Genomic DNA, 19869 nt, shown 5'->3' with positions numbered 1-19869 from the left:
CCAGGCCACAGTAAAGGACAATGCAGCCACTTTTGATGAGAACTGATAGACTAAGATCAGAAAGGAGAGGAGAACCTCCCCTATCAGTGGACTTGGGGAGTGGCATACATGCAGAAGGGGAGGGAGGGTGGGATTGGGAGGGGAGGAGAGAGGGGCTTATGGGGGGGATACAAAATGAATAAAGTGTAATTAATAAAAAATTTAAAAAAAACAAGGCCTCACTTTTTTTTGTATCCTTAAATAAGAGGTAATTTTTGTTTTGTCATTAACATGTTTGATATATGGATATACAACCTTTATTAAATGAATTTAAGAAATGTTTTCTTTTACTTGAATTGTAAAAATTTTCAGTTACTTGAATTGCTTGATGCAGGAATGACCTGATTTCTAAACATTAAATAAAATGAAGTGTGTAGGGAATTCACATATGTCCCAGGGAATAGAGTTTACGGGGGAATTTTATTCATGTAATATAAACACAGAGGGTCTGTACAGACTTGTCGAGAATGAATATGAGTAAAACAATATGACACACAGCTGCCAATGAAGTAAATATGCACAAAGACTTTTTCTAGAGAATGTGCATATTCTAGAGACATTTTCTTGAGCAAATTTGCCTTCTTAGCTGCAGTGTCAGCCTTTGTGGAAGCTGAGGCAGGACAGTCACACGTTCACAGCTTGCCCGGCTGCAGAGTGATGGTTTACAGCAACCTGAGGAACTTAGCAACACTTCTCTTCAACACTTCTGTTTCAAAAATTATTTTTTCAGAGGCTGGATATATAGCTCAGTAGTAGAGCATCTGCCTTGCATGCATGATGTCCTCTAAATGGTTAAAGCACTGTCATTGATGCTGCACTCTTACATTTCCAGCAAGGGGTTTGCTGGGAATCAGTGGCCAGCCAGGCTAGGTGAAAACAGCTCCAGGTTCAGTGAGAGTAAGGCCAAGAGCAATAGGGCAGGCTACAGCGCATGCATACATATGCAATTAAAAAGGAATGTAGCTATGAAAATTGAAGGCAGGGGCTAGAGATGCAGTTCAGTGATTCACAGTTAGTGCTGCTTTTCTAGAGGACCCACATTTGATTCCCAGTGCTTACATCAGACTTCTCACACCTGCCTGTAACTCTAGCTCCAGGAAATCTATGGCCATCCTAGGCCTCATTTGGAGTGACCTCCAAAGGCACTCACACAAGAGGCATAGATTCACACAGACACATATATATAAAAATAAAATAATAAAAATTAAATTTAAAAAATAAAGGCAAATGAGAATATAATTGAGGTTTCGAAAGTGCAGACTATAGATCCTACAGTCTAGGAAGTATTCAGATATATAAAATATTTATTAGAATTTAAGGAAAAATAAATTTGTAGATTAAAAGAGCAAACAACTTGGAACAATTAGTCTAAGAAGTCAGCATTGATATCATTCAGTTTAAGTTTTGGGGTTCAAAAGACAGAATAATTCAAGCGTCAGGACCTCCCCTATCAGTGGACTTGAAAAGAGGCAGGAGGAGATGAGGGAGGGAGGGTGAGATATGGGAGAAAATGAGGGAGCAGGCTACAGCTGGGATACAAAGTAAATAAACTGTAACTAATATTAAAAACAAAAATTTAATTAAAAAAGTCAAGCATCAACAAGACTCAGTGTGAATGAACGCATAACTACTTATTATATTACTTTGTTAAGAGAAAGTTTGAAAACAGTATAAACTTTGTTACAAAAACCAAAAACCCAGCAAGAGCCTTGGGAGTGGAGGGAACAAAACAGCAAGCAAACATTCATATTTGTTTTTGTTTTTTTTTTTTTAATTTTAGGGAGGCACTCCTGTGGGCTTAGCATCTAAACCTTTTCAGATTCTTTATGGACACACTGATGAGATACTGAGTGTGGGCATCAGCACTGAGCTCGACATGGCAGTGTCAGGGTCAAGGGTAAGAGTCCACGTTTAAGAAGTAATACTTTTCTATAAATTGAGTAACAGTGTTTATATTTGAAAAGTCTTCTGTAGAGAAATGGGAGAAATTTTTAATCTTTATTTTCAGTGTTGTTGAAGTAGAGTAATACAGAAGGAATAAACTTGAAAGAGGCTGTGTTACCGTTAGGGATCTTACTGGCCTCACTAGGTGAGGAAGACAGCACTCTATAAGATAAAGTACTACTTGAAGTTTCAAGATTAGCGTTTTTCCTAAAGCATATATGTCCTTGATGGAATACTTATTCCCTCAGTTTCTTACCCATATTTCTTTATCCAGACACTTTGCCCTATCGTTTTTGTTCTTGTTTTGTGTTTCATTCTCCATTATCCCCTATGTGTAGGATGGCACTGTGATTGTACACACAATTCAGAAAGGCCAGTACATGAGAACTTTACGACCGCCTTCTGAGAGCTCCCTGTTTCTGACCATTCCCAGTTTGGCTATATCTTGGGAAGGACACATAGTCGTCTATTCCAGCTTGGAAGAGAAGTCCACCATCAAGGTACACAGCCCTGCTCTGTAGTAGGTGTAGACAGTTAGGAATGTTTCTTTCTTCCCTGCAGGACAGGGGCAGCCTGAGGAAGCAGAGTTTTCTTATGGTTCAGTTGCTCATTTCTCACCATTAGATAACTTCTGTCACAGTCTTGTCACATTTATGTTTTGTTTCAGAGATTTCTGTTATCTCTTTATACATGATCAAATGTAATTTCTTAGAGCTAAGGCTATAACTCAGTTGGAAGACTGCTTGCCTTGCAAGCTTGAGGCCCTAGGTTAAATCTCCAACCCCACAGACAAAGTAATTTTTGCTTATGAGGGATGTCATGAACTTTAAGTAGCAGTGAAAGTCAACCTAAGTTCTTTTGTGGGTAAGACAGTGTAGACATAAACTTGAACTTTATATAGTCATTTCCTTTCAGTAATAAAGAGGAGCATCTTTTTTAGGAATGTGAAATCTTTTTTAGGAGCATCTTTTTTGGACTGGAGAATATTTTAACTCATTTATCTCTTATTTGTTTCTGAAGCAATATGAGTTGAAGGCAGTCTAATATTGTCATACTTTTTCTTTAAATACAACCATCTTTTTATTCTAGATATCTTACTAATTATATTATAGTTTTATCTGACAATATAAAAACTCAGCTTTTATTCAAGATCTTTAAAGTTTCCTAATTCCTCATAGGATAAGAACATGTTACATGCGTTTTCTATAAACGGAAAGTATCTGGGGTCTCAAGTGCTGAATGAGCAGATATCAGACATGTGCATAATTGGAGAGCACATTATCACTGGCAGCTTACAAGGGTTCCTGTCTATAAGAGGGCTCCACAGGTAAGTATTTAAAGTGGTAAAACCATGGGCTACATCTGAGCAGGGGTTCTAGGTTATATCCATGAATGGTCCTTGGTTGGAGTATCACTCTTAAGAAAAAAAACCCTGTGCCCAGTATTTTTTGTTTTTGCTCTCCTTGTGGAGCTCCTGTCCCCTCCCGGTCTTTCATTTCCCCCTTCTTTCATAAGATTCCCTGCACTCTGCCCAAAGTTTGGCTATGAGTCTCAGCATCTGCTTTGATACCCTGCTGGGTAGAGTCTTTCAGAGGCCCTCTGTGGTAGGCTCCTGTCCTGTTACCTGTTTTCTCCCTCTTTCGGCGTCTGTCCTGTTTGCCTTTCTGAGTGAGGATTGATCATCTTACCCAGGGTCGTCCTCCTTGCTTAGCTTCTTTGGTGTACAGATTTTAGTATGATTATCCTATATTATATGTCTAATATCCACTTATAAGTGAGTATATTTGTGTCTTTCTGCTTCTGGGATACCTCACTCAGGATGGTCTTTTCTAGATCCCACCATTTGCCTGCAAATTTCATGATTTCCTCATTTTTAATTGCTGAGTAGTATTCCACTGTGTAAATGTACCACAATTTCAGTATCCATTCATCCACTGAGGGACATATAGGTTGTTTCCAGATTTTGGCTATTACAAATAAAGCTGCTACGAACATTGTTGAGCAAATGTCCTTCTATAGTTGAGCATATTTTTGTGATATGCCTAGGAGTGATATAGCTGGATCTTGAGGTAGTGCTATTACTAGTTGTCTGAGAAGGTGCCAGATTGATTTCCAAAGTGGTTGTACAAGTTTACATTCCTACCAGCAACGGAGGAGGGTTCCCCTTTCTTCACATCCTCTCCAGCATGTGTTGTCACTTGAGTTTTTGATCTTAGCCATTCTGATGGGTGTAAGTGAAATCTCGTTTTGAGTTGCATTTCCTTGATGACTAAGGATGCTGAGCATTTCTTTAAGTGTTTCTCTGCATTTGATATTCCTCTTGTTGAGAATTCTCTGTTTAGCTCTGTACCCCATTTTTTAAATTGGATTACTTGATTTGTTGCTGTTTAACTTCTTGAGTTCTTTACATATTCTGGATATTAGCACTCTGTCAGATAAAGGATTGGTGAAGATCCTTTCCCAGTCTGTAGTCTGTTCTGATAACAGTGTCCTTCGCTTTCCGGAAGCTCTTCAGTTTCATGAGGTCCCATTTATTGATTGTTGATCTTAGAGCCTGTGCTGTTGGTGTTTTGTTCAAGAAGAACTAGATAATTAATTTACCTTACATGTATAAACCTCTATTCATCCATCATGTATGTTTGTAACTTTGTTTGGTTTTTATCTCTTCTAGTTTGAATCTCAACGTCACCCCATTAGCCATGCGATTACCTATCCACTGTGTTTCTGTCACCAAAGAATACAGCCACATTCTTGTCGGCTTAGAAGATGGGAAATTGATTGTAGTGGGTGTTGGCAAGCCAGCCGAGGTAAAGCCCAGCCTCACGGATTCCCCCTTATTATTGTGTGTTTGTTTGCTCCTTCATTCTAGCTGATTCAGTAGTCTTTATTATGGATAAACTGAAGCATAAATTTGACTTTTCAAAAAGAGCCAAAGTATAAGTTGTTAATCAGTAGTGTTTATTTTATGATATAATTGAAAGCATGCTTGTGGATTGGTCTGTGTATCACTGTGTCAATAAGAAAATTATTTTACTCCAGATCATGCTCAAGAGGTCTATGTGAATTTGAGAGGCATAAAAGCCCTTATAAAAAATAAAATATAGTTTACATCAGTAAACTTAACAAATACCAAGCATAACTATATAAAGTCATCATTTTTTTAAAATTTGGACCTACAAATATTCCATATCCGTGAGTTTACTATAATGATAAATTTACTTCCTTAATAGTCTTTTATAGATTTAACACATTTGTTCCTCAGAAAACCTAACAGCTATATTCCAGGTAACTTAGTCGTTGTATGTTTTTTGAGACATTCTTAGCCTTCTCTGAGAAACCTAATATGGCATCACAGGTATTTTTTTGAGAGAAGAAATTGAATGTGGTAGTGCTTTCTTATAATCCCAGTGCTTGGGAGGCAGAGGCAGGAGAATCACCACAATTTAGGGGCTAGACTGACTGGTCTACATAGTAAGTTCTAGGCATGCTAGGGCTATATAGCAAGATTCATTCTAAAAGCATCTACAGAGAAAGGCTGCAAAGATGACTGCAGGTCAGAGCGTTGCTGCTCTTGCAGGATGCAGGGTTCAGTTTGTAGCACTCAAACAAAACCTCACAGCCTTGTAACTCCATTTCTGAGGGAGCCCATACTCCTCTGACCTTCACAGGACACACATGTACAAGCAAAGCACTAATGTACATAAAATAAACCCCCAAAAAGAGAGTTAACACATTTTAAATGTGTTGAATGTTTTCATTCAACATTGAGTTTCTAGGTAGTTTCCTGCATCATGCCCCCCATCCTCTGTGAAATAATTACATAAAACTTCTGCTCACACTTTACTCTTTGAGTACATACTTGTAATCCTTGATGGTTGGGAGCCAAAGATAGAAGAATCACAAGTTGAAGGTCTGCCTATCCTACAGAGTGAGTTCAAGGCCAGGCCAAGAAACTTGTGAGACTGTCTCAAAAATGAAAGTACAAAGATGGCAAAGGATCAACCAGGCGATTACAGGTGGTGCAAGCCTGTAATCCCAGCACTCAGGGAGGCAGAGGCAGGCCGATCTCTGAGTTCAAGATCAGCCTGGTCTACAAAGCGAGTCCAGGACAACCAAGGCTACATAAGAGAAACGCTGTCTCAAAAAACAAAAACAAACAAAAACCATGGCGAAGATAGCTCAGTGCTAGAGTATTTGCCTAACAAAAAGAGGCCTTGAGGACTGGAAAGCTGGCTCAGAGGCTGAGACTACTGTTTACTCTTTCAAAGGTCCTGAGTTCAACTCCAGCAACCACATGGTGGCTCACAACTACCTGTAATGAGATCTGGTACCTCCTTTTGGCATGCAGGCAAAATACTGTATACATAATGAATAAATAAATAAATCTTTAAAAAAAAAATGCGACCTTGAGTTCAATCTCTAGTACTGCAATGAAGAAGTGGCTTTAGTTAATCATCAGGAATCTTTTCAACATGTTAGTGACTTTACTACCAACACCTGTTCTGCCCGTTACAAATCGGTAATTATATATTGATTTTATGTGTCCTTGTTTTCTTTAACATCTATTCTTCATTTCTCTGGATTACCTCAAACAGATGCGATCGGGGCAACTTTCTCGAAAATTGTGGGGATCTAGCAAACGGCTCAGCCAGATTTCAGCTGGAGAAACTGAATATAATACTCAGGATTTCAAGTGATTGTTGCTCACATTCTGTGATGGACAGCTGAGCTATATTCATTGCCTTGTCACTTTAGCTGCATCTCTCCACTCTCTGAAGAGAGGATTACCACAGTCACTGTGGCATTTGCCTGTAACCAATGTTTGAGAGGCTGAGGCAGGTGGCTTTTAAGTTCAAGGCCAGCCTGGGCTATGTAGCAAGGCCTTGTCTCAAATTAAAATAAATAAATAAATAAATAAATAAATAAATAAGGATTAAAATTAAAGTTGTAGGTTTTATTAAGTCCATTTTTAAAGTTTTGTCACAATGAGTCTAGTTTTATTAAGTGCTAAAATTGAATTCAGAAAATATATTTGATTCAATTTAGTAACCTATTCCCAAATCATTAAATCCATTTTTTAAAAAACAAACTTCTAATATAATATATTTAGGTTGAAATCCCCTAATCTAAGTAGCAAATTTTAAGCTATTTCTAATAAAGTAGTATAGATCATGGAGAGTTGAGAGATGTGGCTTTTCATGTGTTCTTTAGATAATCATTTTTCTGTTTACTGACCATTACATTGAAAACAACTTACTCATGAACCTCCTATGTAAAGGTAATAACTTTTAGGCATTTGTGTATAACTGAAGTTTCAGAAGTTGCAGATCTGCATAATTGGATTAAATGCAAATATTGAAATAGTATAGTGGTTCATTTCCTACCCTTACTATTTAAATAATATATCACTAATAAAAAAGTAGTTAATTCCATTATTATCTTTAAGTAACAAAAGTTGAAAAGGAAAAAGAAAAACTAGAGATAAGTTTTACAGATGTACTTCATTAATAGTATATTTAAGCAAAAATGCTAATGTGGCTTTGGCTAGCCAGTCTTTTGAGTAGCATTTGCAGCACAATTTACATCTGTGAAATTCAAAATTTTGTTAATTTCTCTTTGTTAAACAAAAACTGCGTGAATTCTTTATGTATTTGATCATTTTTAGCCTGATGATTATGAGTTGCCCTAAAAGGTCGTGATTGATGGAAAAATACTGCATAATTCACAGTAGTCGTGTGGATGCACAGTGTTGTAAAAATCCTTTTATTGCTCATTATATACAACTGTTACGGGAAAGCTAATTTCTTTAGAGTTTGTTAAATATTACATTATATTTAAAATTTTAAGTAAAAAGGCTGATTGATTAATTTGGAATTCAAAGTGATTGTTATTTGTTTTTGTAAATTACTTTTGAGTTAGGTCAGAGAAGTTTTGCAACTAGCAGTATTGGTAATTTAAGATTCTACCGGCTTTGGGAAGATTTGTGAGTCTCTGAAGTTGTACAGAAATTTACATGTTTAGTCCATTTTCAGGAAAAAACTATCGCATGGTTTTCTTAAAATGATCGATGGGCAACAACAAATGACTTTCCTGTGGTAGCCTTTAAAAATCATATATAAATATTTGTTCTGGTCATTATAGATTTCCTTATGCCTAATTGTCTTTTCAGTTGAATCTTGAAGAACTTTTGATTTTCCATTTTCTCTCTCCTGTTGAGCACAGTAGCCAGTGCCTTTTTCTTTTTAAGTTGATACTTTTTTTTTAAAATTTAAGGTAAAAGATTGTTTAGAGAAATGTTTCAATATTTTGATTTGTTGTGGGTCAGGGTTATCAAAACACTGCAAAATCAGTTTCTATTTAATCTGTTAAAACTGTCTGATTCAGGAAAAAATAGCTGTAGATATTTAGCTGTAGATATTTATTTAGATAAATAACATTAAAATCAGCTGATACAAAAGAAGAATTTGTGTAACTGTAAAGACTTCCTTTTTAAAGACTTCAGGTATTTATTGGAAGTCTCACTAGTAGAGATGATTTTGTTATTTGAAACCTTTCTTCTTTTTGTTTCCCCTCCCCAACTCTCCAGGTGCTACAGCCATGATGGTGTCAAGGCTATCTATTTACCCTAAAAATGATTGGGTTTTTCTCTATTTGGAAAATACTGATCTGGGAATAGGGATATCAGTCCGTAGTAGAAGGCTTGCCTCATTGTTCAAGATCCTGGGTTTACTCCCTAGCATGGGTGAGGGAGATAAATGGAGGGAAAGAGAGACAGACTAACTGACTCTAAATCAAGACTTAGTAAGAGGTGTTTTGGTTTTTGTTTGTTTTGTTTTGGGGTGTTTTGTTTTGTTTTGTTTTGTTTTTTTGGCAGTTTATGTAGTTTTTTTGTAATCATAAATATTTGATTTAGGAATTATTTTATTTACTTAAGAACTACAGAAACTTTGATAATCAGAGGGGTAAAGTCCTTTTGGTGTTTTACTTTTAGTGGGAAACTGAACAAGCAGTTTCTTTTATAACCTAAATTAGCAGCTTTGTTCAGTTTCATCAAAGTCTGACCCTAACTAATACTAGATGTTAAAAGGAGAACTGTTTCTGATACTTGTTATTTTTTTCTAAAAAGTATAAATCATAAATGTGGGATTTGGAAAATACTAACAGTATTCTTAAAAAATGAACTTTTGTATTTATTAAAATAGGCACATAGAGTGGAACTATTTCCTCAGTAACATACTTTTCATATAAGCAGTAGAGCCTTGAAATTAAAAATCACTAGATAATATCACTGGGAAGGTAGACTTTTACAGATTGGAGTGTAGATGTTATCCATAGAAATTTTAATAATGTGTAGTGGAAATTATTAGAATGAATTGATAACTGGATATTAATGAGTATAAAATTTCAACTTGGTTGCTGTGTCAGTTCATTTTTTTTAGAATTTTTCATCTGCTTTTTATTTCTTGATAGTGGTGATCATGAATATAAAAATCTCAGCATCCTGGTAATGAGGTGTACTAAGATAATGTTCTTACTTTTGGAAAGGGAAGTTAGTAGAAGTTGTTGGTGGTAGTTTGTGTGTGTGTTTGTGTGTGTGTGTGTGTACGTACATTTGTATAATTGCTATGTACACTCAGAGAATAGAACAGCCTTATATACCAGTATTCTGTCATTACTTAAGAGTTAATGACATAAGAACATAAAATTAAAGAAGAAAAGAAGGAACAAATCAAAACATGTAAGTAAGGAAACTATGAGAATAAAATTGACATTAAGTCTTTCTATTTCTAGCCAGTGTCGCCTCTGAAGGAAGTTTCTATTAATTTCTTTTAAGTCACTTCGCATCCTTTGTAGGTGAAAAATGTCTGCATATTCATAAGCCTGACTTTTCTTTTTTTCTTGTAGATATGTCAGATTATTTTTCAAAGACCTTAAACTGAGATGTTTCATGCTTCTTTTGTTGTTGTTGCTGCTGCTGCTGGTGTTGCATGCTTCTTAATGAATAAGTATGCCCACAGAATTAGGTCTTGGATTTGAGGATTGACTCTTAATCTTAGCCTCTTTGTATTTCTTTTGAAATAGGCTAAGACAATTAAATTGAGCACCATTTTGTTTTTGTTTTTGTTTAATGATGATAGAGGCAAGGCATTTGCCTGTAAATATAACTTATTTTACTAAAGATATCTCTAAGGAAAGATTTTAGTCAAATTTTGAGAGATTAGTTCCTTTAAAATACTTATGTTTATAAAATGAATAGCATCATCTTTGCCTCCTTTCTGATAAAAACATGTGAGTACTTGGACTATACTGAATATAAGCAAGGTATTAAGTGCCTGATGCCGTGTATCTGGGATGTGAGTGTGTAAAAATGTTAGTGTTTTTGAGTGGTATATACAAAATGAAGTGTATTATTTTTACTTGAAAAATCTGTTGTTTTCATCCAGAGCTATGCCCTGATATAAGTGTTGTGTCTCTAATAGAAAACTATTCTGAGAACTCTTTAACATCTTTGCCTTTGGCAGCAAATATTTATTTCACTACCTTTTCTTAATTTTGTGTGTGTGTCATGTGCTTAGCTTTGATTTGTTTCATAGGCCCATACGGACATCTGAAATTTGTTTTGTTGAATTTTCTCATAGTGATTTCCCTGATGACATTAGACAACAATACAATGTTATTACTCTTGAATGTTATTTACAGTACGGGCCATAGCCATACTTACCTAATTTAAATCTAGCATTTTCTCTGCTAGTAGTTATTCCCAACTCTAGCCAGTGCCTTTATTATCTTTGATTCACATGGACAGAACCACTGTGTTTCCTTTTCATTATTGAAAAGTTCATTTATCTTATCTTTAGACTTCTTGTATTTGGAAATCATAATTAATATTTACTTCTAACAAAAGTATGTCTGTTTGCTAATATAAGTTCCTAATAAGTATCAGTCAGTATTTTCCACACTTACAAAGTTTAAATTTTTTTCCAGTATTTGGTATTGAATTTAGGGCCTCATGCATGTTACACAAGAATAAAAAGCATTAGTAAGCAGCACCAAAAGAAAAACCGAATCGGGATATTATAGCATTGGAGTTATAATGAATAGGGTTCTCCCATTATAAAAGCATTGGTAATTTTCCTACATATTTCTGGTGATGTCTGATGATGTATGCCTCTGTATGGAAAGTCTTTGATTTTTCATGGGTTTTAGAGCCTGAGAGTTTTAGGCTGTGTTAGGAATGTATTTCAGTGATGGTACACTTACATGTAAGCCCTAGGTTTGGGATTTGGGTGGCATTTTCCCCCAAACACTGGGGACAGAGTATAGGCCTCACACACAGGAGGGGTTCTACCACTGAACTCTACATCCTCAGTTTAGAGAATGGTTCTTAATTTGAGATCCAATTAGTCTGTAGGAATTAATAAATGTACTATACCTAGGTACTAGTTGGGACTTTTAGTGATTTAATCAGTCACAGTTCTCAAAAATTATAAATATATATGTACATATAAAATACATGTAAACGAACATGTGCTTAAGTTGTAGAGTTATATTTTTATTTGTTGAAAACCATATGACCATCTTAGAATATATAATTTATATCTCTTCCTTGCCTGCCTTTTTGCTACCATGAATTATAGACTATAACAATTATGTAGTTTATTTATTACAGAAACCTTATATAAAAAGGGCCACATTATGAACTTCGGGTGTTTTGTCTTTTTTTTTGGCAATCATATTTATTCATTTATTCATCAGATGTGTTTTCTTAGTATCTTTATTGATACTCACCATACAGGAATGGTTTCTAAACACACTACAAGATTTGGACACATAAAGATAATTCTTTTAGTGTTAAATGAAAAGATAAAAATTCAGTGGCATATACTTTTCCCTATGAAGAAAGAAAGATTAAAGTCACTGACTCAGTATTTTTTCTCTTTTCTGTGACACAGTTTTCATGTTACCTTGAATATGCATACATGTGCATATATTAGCATAACAGTAGCTAAATTTCATCATTTAAAAAATTAGACAACTGGTACATTCACTTGTTTCCTCTTGGGAGACTGAGATGGAAGGATCACTTGGACCCAGAAGTTCAGGAACAGCCTGGACAGTAGTCAAGCTCCATCTCAAAGATAAGTAAGTCATTTTAATTAATGTTTCAAAGCAGACAAGTGTTGCTGCTGTGTGTTTCCGTTTATAATGGCTTTCTAGTAATTTACGTTCTTCATAACTATTTTTGAATAGTTAACAGTGTTTCACTGCTGTACAATGCTATTGTAAAGGTAGCAATGTAACATGAGACTAAGCAGTTCAGATTTAGGTGAGATTGAATAGTTTTACTGATTAAAGTACAAACTGTTTTTGAAAGAAGTCTTATTCCAGTTAAGATTTTATTTAAGTAATATATTTCTATTTACCTTATATTAAAGTGACATGCTCTCTGATAGTGTAGTCCAGTTGAGAATTAGGCCTTAATGTTCCTTTTTATTTTTTCTTGTTTTTGTTTTTGAGACATATTCTCACCCTGTAGACTTGACTGCCTGGAACTACCTGTGTAAACTAGGCTGGTCTCCAACTCAGAAGTCTATCTGCCTCTGTCTCCCAAGTGCTGAGATTTTTAAGAATATACATAATTATTTTGTTCTTCAGAAGTAATTCTGGCAGGAAGATATCAGTAGTTAAATTTAACTGAAAGTAGTCTAAATTCTTACTAGAGAATTTAAATTCTTACTAGAGAATTGGAACTAGAGAAACTTTTTTTGAAGTTTGAATTTTCTGTTAGATAATCCCTAGTGACTTACGTAGTTCCTATACTCCTTCCAAAATTATGGTGTGTTACAGTGGCTCTTACTGCTGAAGATCTTTTATATTTTGAACAGTTTTTTTCTGTTCTGCCTTTTCCTTCCAAAGATTGTGCCTGATAGACACCATCACAAACGTGTTACCTGCAGCTAATGCTACTTACAGTCAGCTCCACATTGGACAGCTTGTGAGGAAGCGAGGTGGCTCTTTGCCAAATTCTCCTGCAGGATGAACTTCCCTTTCCTCATCAGTTTGCTTTTTGTACATGTGGAGGAAAAAATATAGCCAAAAGTGATGAGATTTCTGGATAGCCATTTTCTATCAAATTCATTGCTAAATCAAGACAGAAAATTAACAAGCATTTGATTAATTTGACCATTTTTCTGGGACTCACATTAATTAGCACTTTAGTTTTAGCAGGGTGATGGTCTCTTGAACACATGAATATACACCTAAGGTCAGAACTTTGGTTAGCTGAAAATTTAAAATGGCTTATTCATAAAGCAGCTGAGTGTGGTGTCACACCTGTAATCCCAACACTCACAGCCTATTGCAGGAGATTGTCTCAAGTTTTTAGGCTACCTGGACTACAGAATGAAGTCTGTTTATCTGTGTGTCTCTGTTTCTCTCTCTGTCTCTCTCTCTCCTTCCCTCCCTCTTCCCCTCAACAACTTAGAAATTGTGCTGCTAGTTACTATTTAAGGAGTTGTGTGTTTATCTTAAAATATCCTCTTTCATTTGTTCCACTGGAATTGATTGAAAAAAAAAAGTAATAACCCTTTTTATGTTGAATTATTGACTGTGCAAACTGTGATTCATTGAGTATTTATATGCAAAAAGGGGGGCTCAAAGTTGAGCAAGTTTTAGACCTTAAGGTTGTAAATAACTAATTAGCATTCTGGTAACAAAATTACTGTTTGGTGCAATTGATTCTTTCTGTTTTCATTCTTCTGAACTTAAGTATACGAGATGTATTTTGTTTTGTCACAAAAATATTTTTAAGAACTTCACTGAATGTATATGGGTTAATGTTTGATTGTTTCTGTATAGTATGATCAAAAATAGTTGAAAATTTTGCACTTTGTTAGTCCCTTGGAAATTTATATTCTAATATTTTTTAAAATGTACATTTATTTTGTTCATAATAAATTAGCTTTGTATATGACAATGGGTTTGAATCAAATAAAAAGATAACATTAATTTCATTATTTGGTTTGTAGTTCTGTTTATTTTGATTGACTAAAATTTGCTCTGCCTAAATTCTTTGAGTAGACAAAGAATTGAATGCAGTTTTTAGTAAATAGAAAACCAAACATCATTTGTTTCTCAGATGAGAATCTCCCATGACCTGTATAAGGTGAGTATTAACATTATTTCATCAGGCTCATTCATAAAGAGACTTTAATTTTAAATCATCTCAAAAACATTGTTCCAGTTTTTTTCTCAATAAGTGATCATCTTCAATTTTCATGTCTTGTTAACTAGGTAATACATTCAGTTTTTTAAATTTTGTTTTTATAATCAAAATATTTTATGCATAAGCTTTTAAATTTTCATCCATCTAACAGCGTAGTCCCAGGCTTTAAGCCTGGTCAACAGGTTTCCCCCTGTTGAGCTGCACCCCTGGCCTGTGCGCATCAGTTCTGTGCCTGCCAACTGGTTCTTGCTGCTTAAGGTCCTGTGACAAAACATCTTGCTGGTGTTTTGTCTCTGGATCCAGACCCACTATAAAAATGGACAGTAACTTCACTACTGTGAGCTACTCACAATACTTCATTTTATGGAAGGATCTTCATTAGAATTAGAAATTTTCTGCACTAAATTCATTAAGATTTCTAGATCAATTGGCAGTTAAAGCTAGGTCAGCAACAGGACTAGTTAAAAATCATGTCAGGCTTCAGATAAATGTTTCTCAAATGATAATAAAGTTTGTGTTTTCTTGTCATTTAATATCACTTCATGCAACTGATGAGACTCTTAAATCTTTTGAATTTTGGTACAGTAATGCAGATCTGTAAGCCACTTGAGAGTCTAAGGTGGGAAGATCAAAAGTTCAAGGCCTGTGTGGGCTACAGAGAGCGTTCCAGGAAAATTGGGACAACATAATACCATGTCTCCAAAATGAAAGTCTGATACAGACTTTCTAATGAAAGTCTGTATCAGACTTTCATTAGAAAGGGGCTGGGAACATAGTTTGTTGTCAAGCACTTGGCTGTTTGTGTGAGCACATCTCTGGTACCACGGAAGGAAAGCCTTTCGAGTTCCTAGATTTTATTCATGTACTTGGATCATTTTGACAAATAGCCTGTAAAACTTTACCTAATGGTTATTTAGTGTAGTTTTCAAAGATATGTTTAATTATAACTGCAGGCACTATTGTCAGGAACGTCTATAGAGAATCTATTAATTTCACCTTCTAGTAATAGAGATTTTTTTAAATTAAGAAATCTTATTCAACCCACTTATATTTAATAAATAAAATTTGAACTTAAAAAGATACAGGAGGAATTTAGGGATACCAAAAGTTTTACAGTTATACAGCAACATTTTTATACATACAGTATATATATTTATATATTTTAAACGGATGGTACCATCCTTAAACTAGGGTAAGATAAGCCCATACCCTGGGTCTCATGCTTGAGGTATGCCCAGATATCCCAAATCAGAAGAAATCACTTACTAAAGACAGCAGGCCTCTGTCATTCAATGCTTTGTAGTCAGGGTTTCTATACCAAGATTAACTTCTATTTTCTTAACTATTAATCGTCATGGTCCAGGTAAATAGTTCTCCATGTTTCATGTTCTGTATATTTGACATAAAATGTGGCTTCACTTAAATGTCATAAAGGCTTGTATATCATATTCTGCTAAGGTTGGGAGAGGATTTGAGTAAATAGTTTTGCAAAATCTTTGCTAGCAGGACAAATATAACAACTTATTGAGATATTACTTCCAGGTAGAGTTAAGCTTTCATTTTTCTTCTCAAAGTTAGAGTTGGTGAACTGAATACTCAAGAATTAGTGTGGGCATACTGATAATCCCAGCACTTGGGAGGCAAAGGCAGGTAAACCAGCATAGTCTACATAGCAAGTTCCGGAACAGCCATAGCTGCTTAATAAGAAAGACCCTGTCTCAGACACACCATGCACACAAATAAACAAGAGAATTAGTTCGGTAATGACTGTTAGAAGTAGAGACTTAGGAACTCTTTAAAACATTGAATGACTCAAAGGAAGTGGTAAGTGGAGACATAATATGTAATGTGGCACTGATTGTTTATGTGACTATATGGATTTAGACACTTCTTGATGAGCTAATAACTCAGGCTTGGTGGCACTGAAATCCAAGTTCCTGAGAGGCTGAGACCAGGGGATTGTGAGGCCCTTCTAAGGAGAGTCTAAGGATTCAAGGCCAGCATGAGCAGAGTAAAGACACCATCTCAAAATGGAAAGCTGCCTGAGCTAGAATCCATTGTTGAAAGGGCTTGTGTAACATACACAGGGGCCTGGGTGTGAGCCCAGTATTGGAGACGGAAAGAAATGGTGCAGAAATAAATGAAAGGGCTGTCTTCAGTAACACTTAACCTTCAAAAACACGATAGTCCTTAATCGACAGAGCCGTGGGAAAGAATGTACAAAGAACTCTATGCCCTCACAGCGTGGGTAGCTGTTAGTGCATATTGAACCCGGGCTTCAGCTCAGAGTCAGTTTTAGGTGCTGAAGCTAATAAATGATTCCACAAATGCTGACTGAGACCTTCTAAGTTTAGCTTTTTACCAGCATTCATGTTTTTGTTTCCTTAAAAATATATCATTATGAGCTGGAGAGATGGGTCAGATATTAAGAGCACTGTCTGCTCTTCTAGCACCCACAGGGCAGCTCACAACTGTCTGCACCGCCAATTCCAAGGCATCTATCACCCTCACACTAACACACATATACATATATACATATATATGAGTCTATTTTATAATAGACTCAGTTTTCATGCATGCTTCCCAGTTTCCCTCTGTCACACTTTAGCAAGGCCCCACTGTTGCTGAGTTGTGTAAACCACTTCTGTGTAGGTCCAGGCTTTGTGGTAGTACTTAAAGAGTAATATAAACAAATGTCTTCACTTTTTATTGTAGTTGTCTGCTGCCAATAGAACAAAGCTGTTGTTGCCCTTTTACCCTAGGATGCCACTGTTACTGAGGTATTTCCTCTAAATGGAATTGACCACTCTCCCCATTGTGAATTTAATCCTCTTTATTGGTCTTCAGCTAAAGAATGAGACTTGAGTACAATAGTATCTCTTCTGATATAATTGACCCAAGTGATGTTTCAGAAGGACATTTTTGTTTTTCCCTTGGAAGAGATTCAGAGGGTCTTGAGTGTTAGGTTTGTTTTACTTTGTGTTTTCACTTTTCTTCTCTGATAGAATACATGAGAAAATAATGTAGATTGGAAGGATTGTTTTGGCTCATGTTTCAGAGCTTTCAGGCAGTGCTCATTTGACTGCACTCTGTGGGCCCTTACATGGTGAGATAGAGTGTGGCAGGCAGTGTGTGTTAGAGCAAAGCTGGTCCTCTGGTGGTGGCCAGGAAGTGGCGACAAGGAAAGATAACACACCTTCAAAGGCTCATCCCCCAGTGAACCACCTTTAACTAGGACATACCTTCCACAGTTTCCCCTTCTCCCACTGGCCCATTCATTGACAAGTCAATCAATGCACTAATGCTATGATTAGAGTCCTCACGAATCAATGTTTTTTCAATAAGCTGGCAACCAAGCCTTGATATGGGTGTTGTAGACATTTCTATCCAAGCCCTAACACTGACCTTAGAGTTATATTCCTTTTCAAATAGTGTCCTTGTAAGTTGGAGCTAGGCAGAGGGTTGTAATTTTTTCTTTTAAGGATTTGTGTATTTTTGTGTGTGTGTGTGTGTGTGTGTGTGTGTGCGCGCGCGCGCGCACGCACTCATGAGCAAGCTCATGGAGTCCAGAAGAGTATTACACTTCTCAGAGCTTTGATCATAGACCGTTGTGAATCCCAAAGGATTGCAACTTATGAGATCAGCTTAAACTACATAGCAAAACCTTGTCTCATACACCCACAATGCAAAAAGGAGTGTCATAAGTTGGAGTAAGACATTAAGAGGTGGTGTGTTTCAGTGGCATTGTGACTACCTGTATGATTAGATTTTGTGGTCTGATACTCAGTCATACATACAGCCACACAAGTTAAAGGATTTGAGAACACCAGAGAAGCCTGGCTCTTCTCCAATGCTTTATATTGGGAGTTCAAGACCTAAAACTTAAGGTTACCTTTTTGTTGTTTTATTTTTATTTTTGGTTTTTGAGAGAGGGTTTATCTATATAGTTCTGTCTGGCTGTCCTGGAACTCACTCTATAGATCAGGCCGGCCTCCTGAGAGTTAGGTGTGTGCCACCAACACCCCGTTTAAGGTTACTTTTTGAGATTTTTAATTCATGTGTCTGAATGTTTGCCTGAGTATGTCTGTGTACCAAATGCATGCAGTAGCTGTGGCGGTCAGGAGAGGGTATTGGGTCCTGTGGGGCTAGAGGACAGGTGGTTGTGAACTGTATGTGGGCACTGGAAGTTAAACCCATGTCTTCTGGAAGAGCAACCAGTGCCCTTAACATTCATTGAGCTTTCTCGCCAACCCCTTTCCTAAGTTTCTTAATGCAATCAGAAATGTCTACCTTCCCCACAATCTTTTATGATGTCATTGACAGTACCTAACCACCAGCAATATGCCAGTGATGGTGATGGTTTGAATAATCTACATGATATAGGCTAAGGGAAGGATATCCTCAGGCGGTCATTAAATGTATTTTTAACCTGTAATTCTCTTTTGACAAAATGAATTTGGGAGCCTCCCCTTGAGTAATCCAGAGCCCATTAATGTTGAGTCTACATGGTTCAAAAGGCTAATGATGAAATTATAGACAGAGATGTGAATGGTTAAGGGAGTGAGGGATGGTGAAATGCACAGAGTGGTAGCAGGGCAAGCCATTGTCCTTCCTGAAGGCCAAGGAGAAGAGTGTTACTGTTGTTAGAGGGTCAGAAGGTCATAGCAGAAGCCCGCCCTGTACCTCAGAAGTTGCTGCTGTAGTGAGATCCAGCAAATACTGCACAGAGTTGAAGCAGAGGGGCACGTTCACTTTCTCTCTTGACTCCAGCTTTCTTAAAAAAAAGAAGAAAAAATGTTTTTGAGACAGGGTCTCACTATGTAGACCAGGCTGGACTTGAACCCAAAGAGAACTGCCTGTCTCTGCCCCAAGTGCTGGGATTAAAAGCATGTGCCACCGTGCCCAGCTAGCCTCTGCTTTCTACTTGTGGAAGTCAAAGGGAAATCAGTTCATAGACAGCCTTGCCAGAAGGAATGAACTTCAGTGGTCACAGAGTAGTGCTGAGAAAGAATAGGGAACAACCAATAGATGTTTTCCAATTTCAGAAAAATGGAATTTCAATGAAATATAAAGTAATAGAACACTAAAAATAATGTATAATCAGTTAACAAAGTTACAATTTTGTGCTTTGGGGCTTATATCCCAAAAAGATTGCAAAAAAAAAAAAACAAAAAAAAACAAAAAACAAATAATGTTTCTGTAACAATACCCTGTCTTATTTTTTTTTAAGGTTTCTCTGGGTTCCTAATCATACTAACCAATACACAGGGTGATTGTTACTGAATCCTGGCTCATTTCAACAATAACTAACATTGGTGGAGCTGGGAGATAAGGCAGTAAGCAAAGTGCTAGCCCTGCAAGTGTGTGTAGTGCAGCTGGGATCCACAGCACCTTGTAAGCGCCAGGTTAAGTGTGGCAGTGGCCTGTAATCCCAGCCCAAGGGGTTGCAGAGACTGAGTGACTGGAGTAAACTGGCCAGCTAGACTAGCTCAATAGTGAACTCTGGATTCAGTTGAGAGCACCTACCTCAGTGGATCTGGTGGAGAGACTGAGGAAAGCTCCTAATATCAACCTCAGGTTCTCACACATACACACACACACACACATGTACACGAACACATACACACATGCACATACACATAAGCATGCCCTCATAAACA

The 19869-nt window shown here is 36.5% G+C and overlaps 1 protein-coding gene across 4 annotated transcripts in view; it reads left to right on the top strand.

The window, feature by feature from the left end:
* The window catches only part of Nbeal1 (neurobeachin like 1), a 144376-nt gene extending 130379 nt beyond the window's left edge, over nucleotides 1-13997 (top strand). For all 4 annotated transcript variants that reach the window (XM_055616358.1, XM_055616356.1, XM_055616357.1 and 1 more), the window contains 5 exons: nucleotides 1820-1936; nucleotides 2322-2483; nucleotides 3162-3310; nucleotides 4655-4790; nucleotides 6579-13997. In XM_055616358.1, coding sequence (XP_055472333.1) covers nucleotides 1820-1936; nucleotides 2322-2483; nucleotides 3162-3310; nucleotides 4655-4790; nucleotides 6579-6680 — 666 coding nt within the window. In that variant the 3' untranslated portion in view covers nucleotides 6681-13997. The remainder of the gene's footprint in view (nucleotides 1-1819; nucleotides 1937-2321; nucleotides 2484-3161; nucleotides 3311-4654; nucleotides 4791-6578) is intronic.
* Nucleotides 13998-19869: the final 5872 nt, after the last annotated feature.

This window comes from Psammomys obesus, unplaced genomic scaffold (assembly GCF_907164565.1).
Source record: "Psammomys obesus unplaced genomic scaffold, mPsaObe1.curated_primary_1811, whole genome shotgun sequence".
Classification (NCBI taxonomy): Eukaryota; Metazoa; Chordata; class Mammalia; order Rodentia; family Muridae; genus Psammomys; species Psammomys obesus.
The sequence above is the reverse complement of the archived record's forward strand: the minus strand, read 5'-3'. Positions and strand labels throughout refer to the sequence as shown.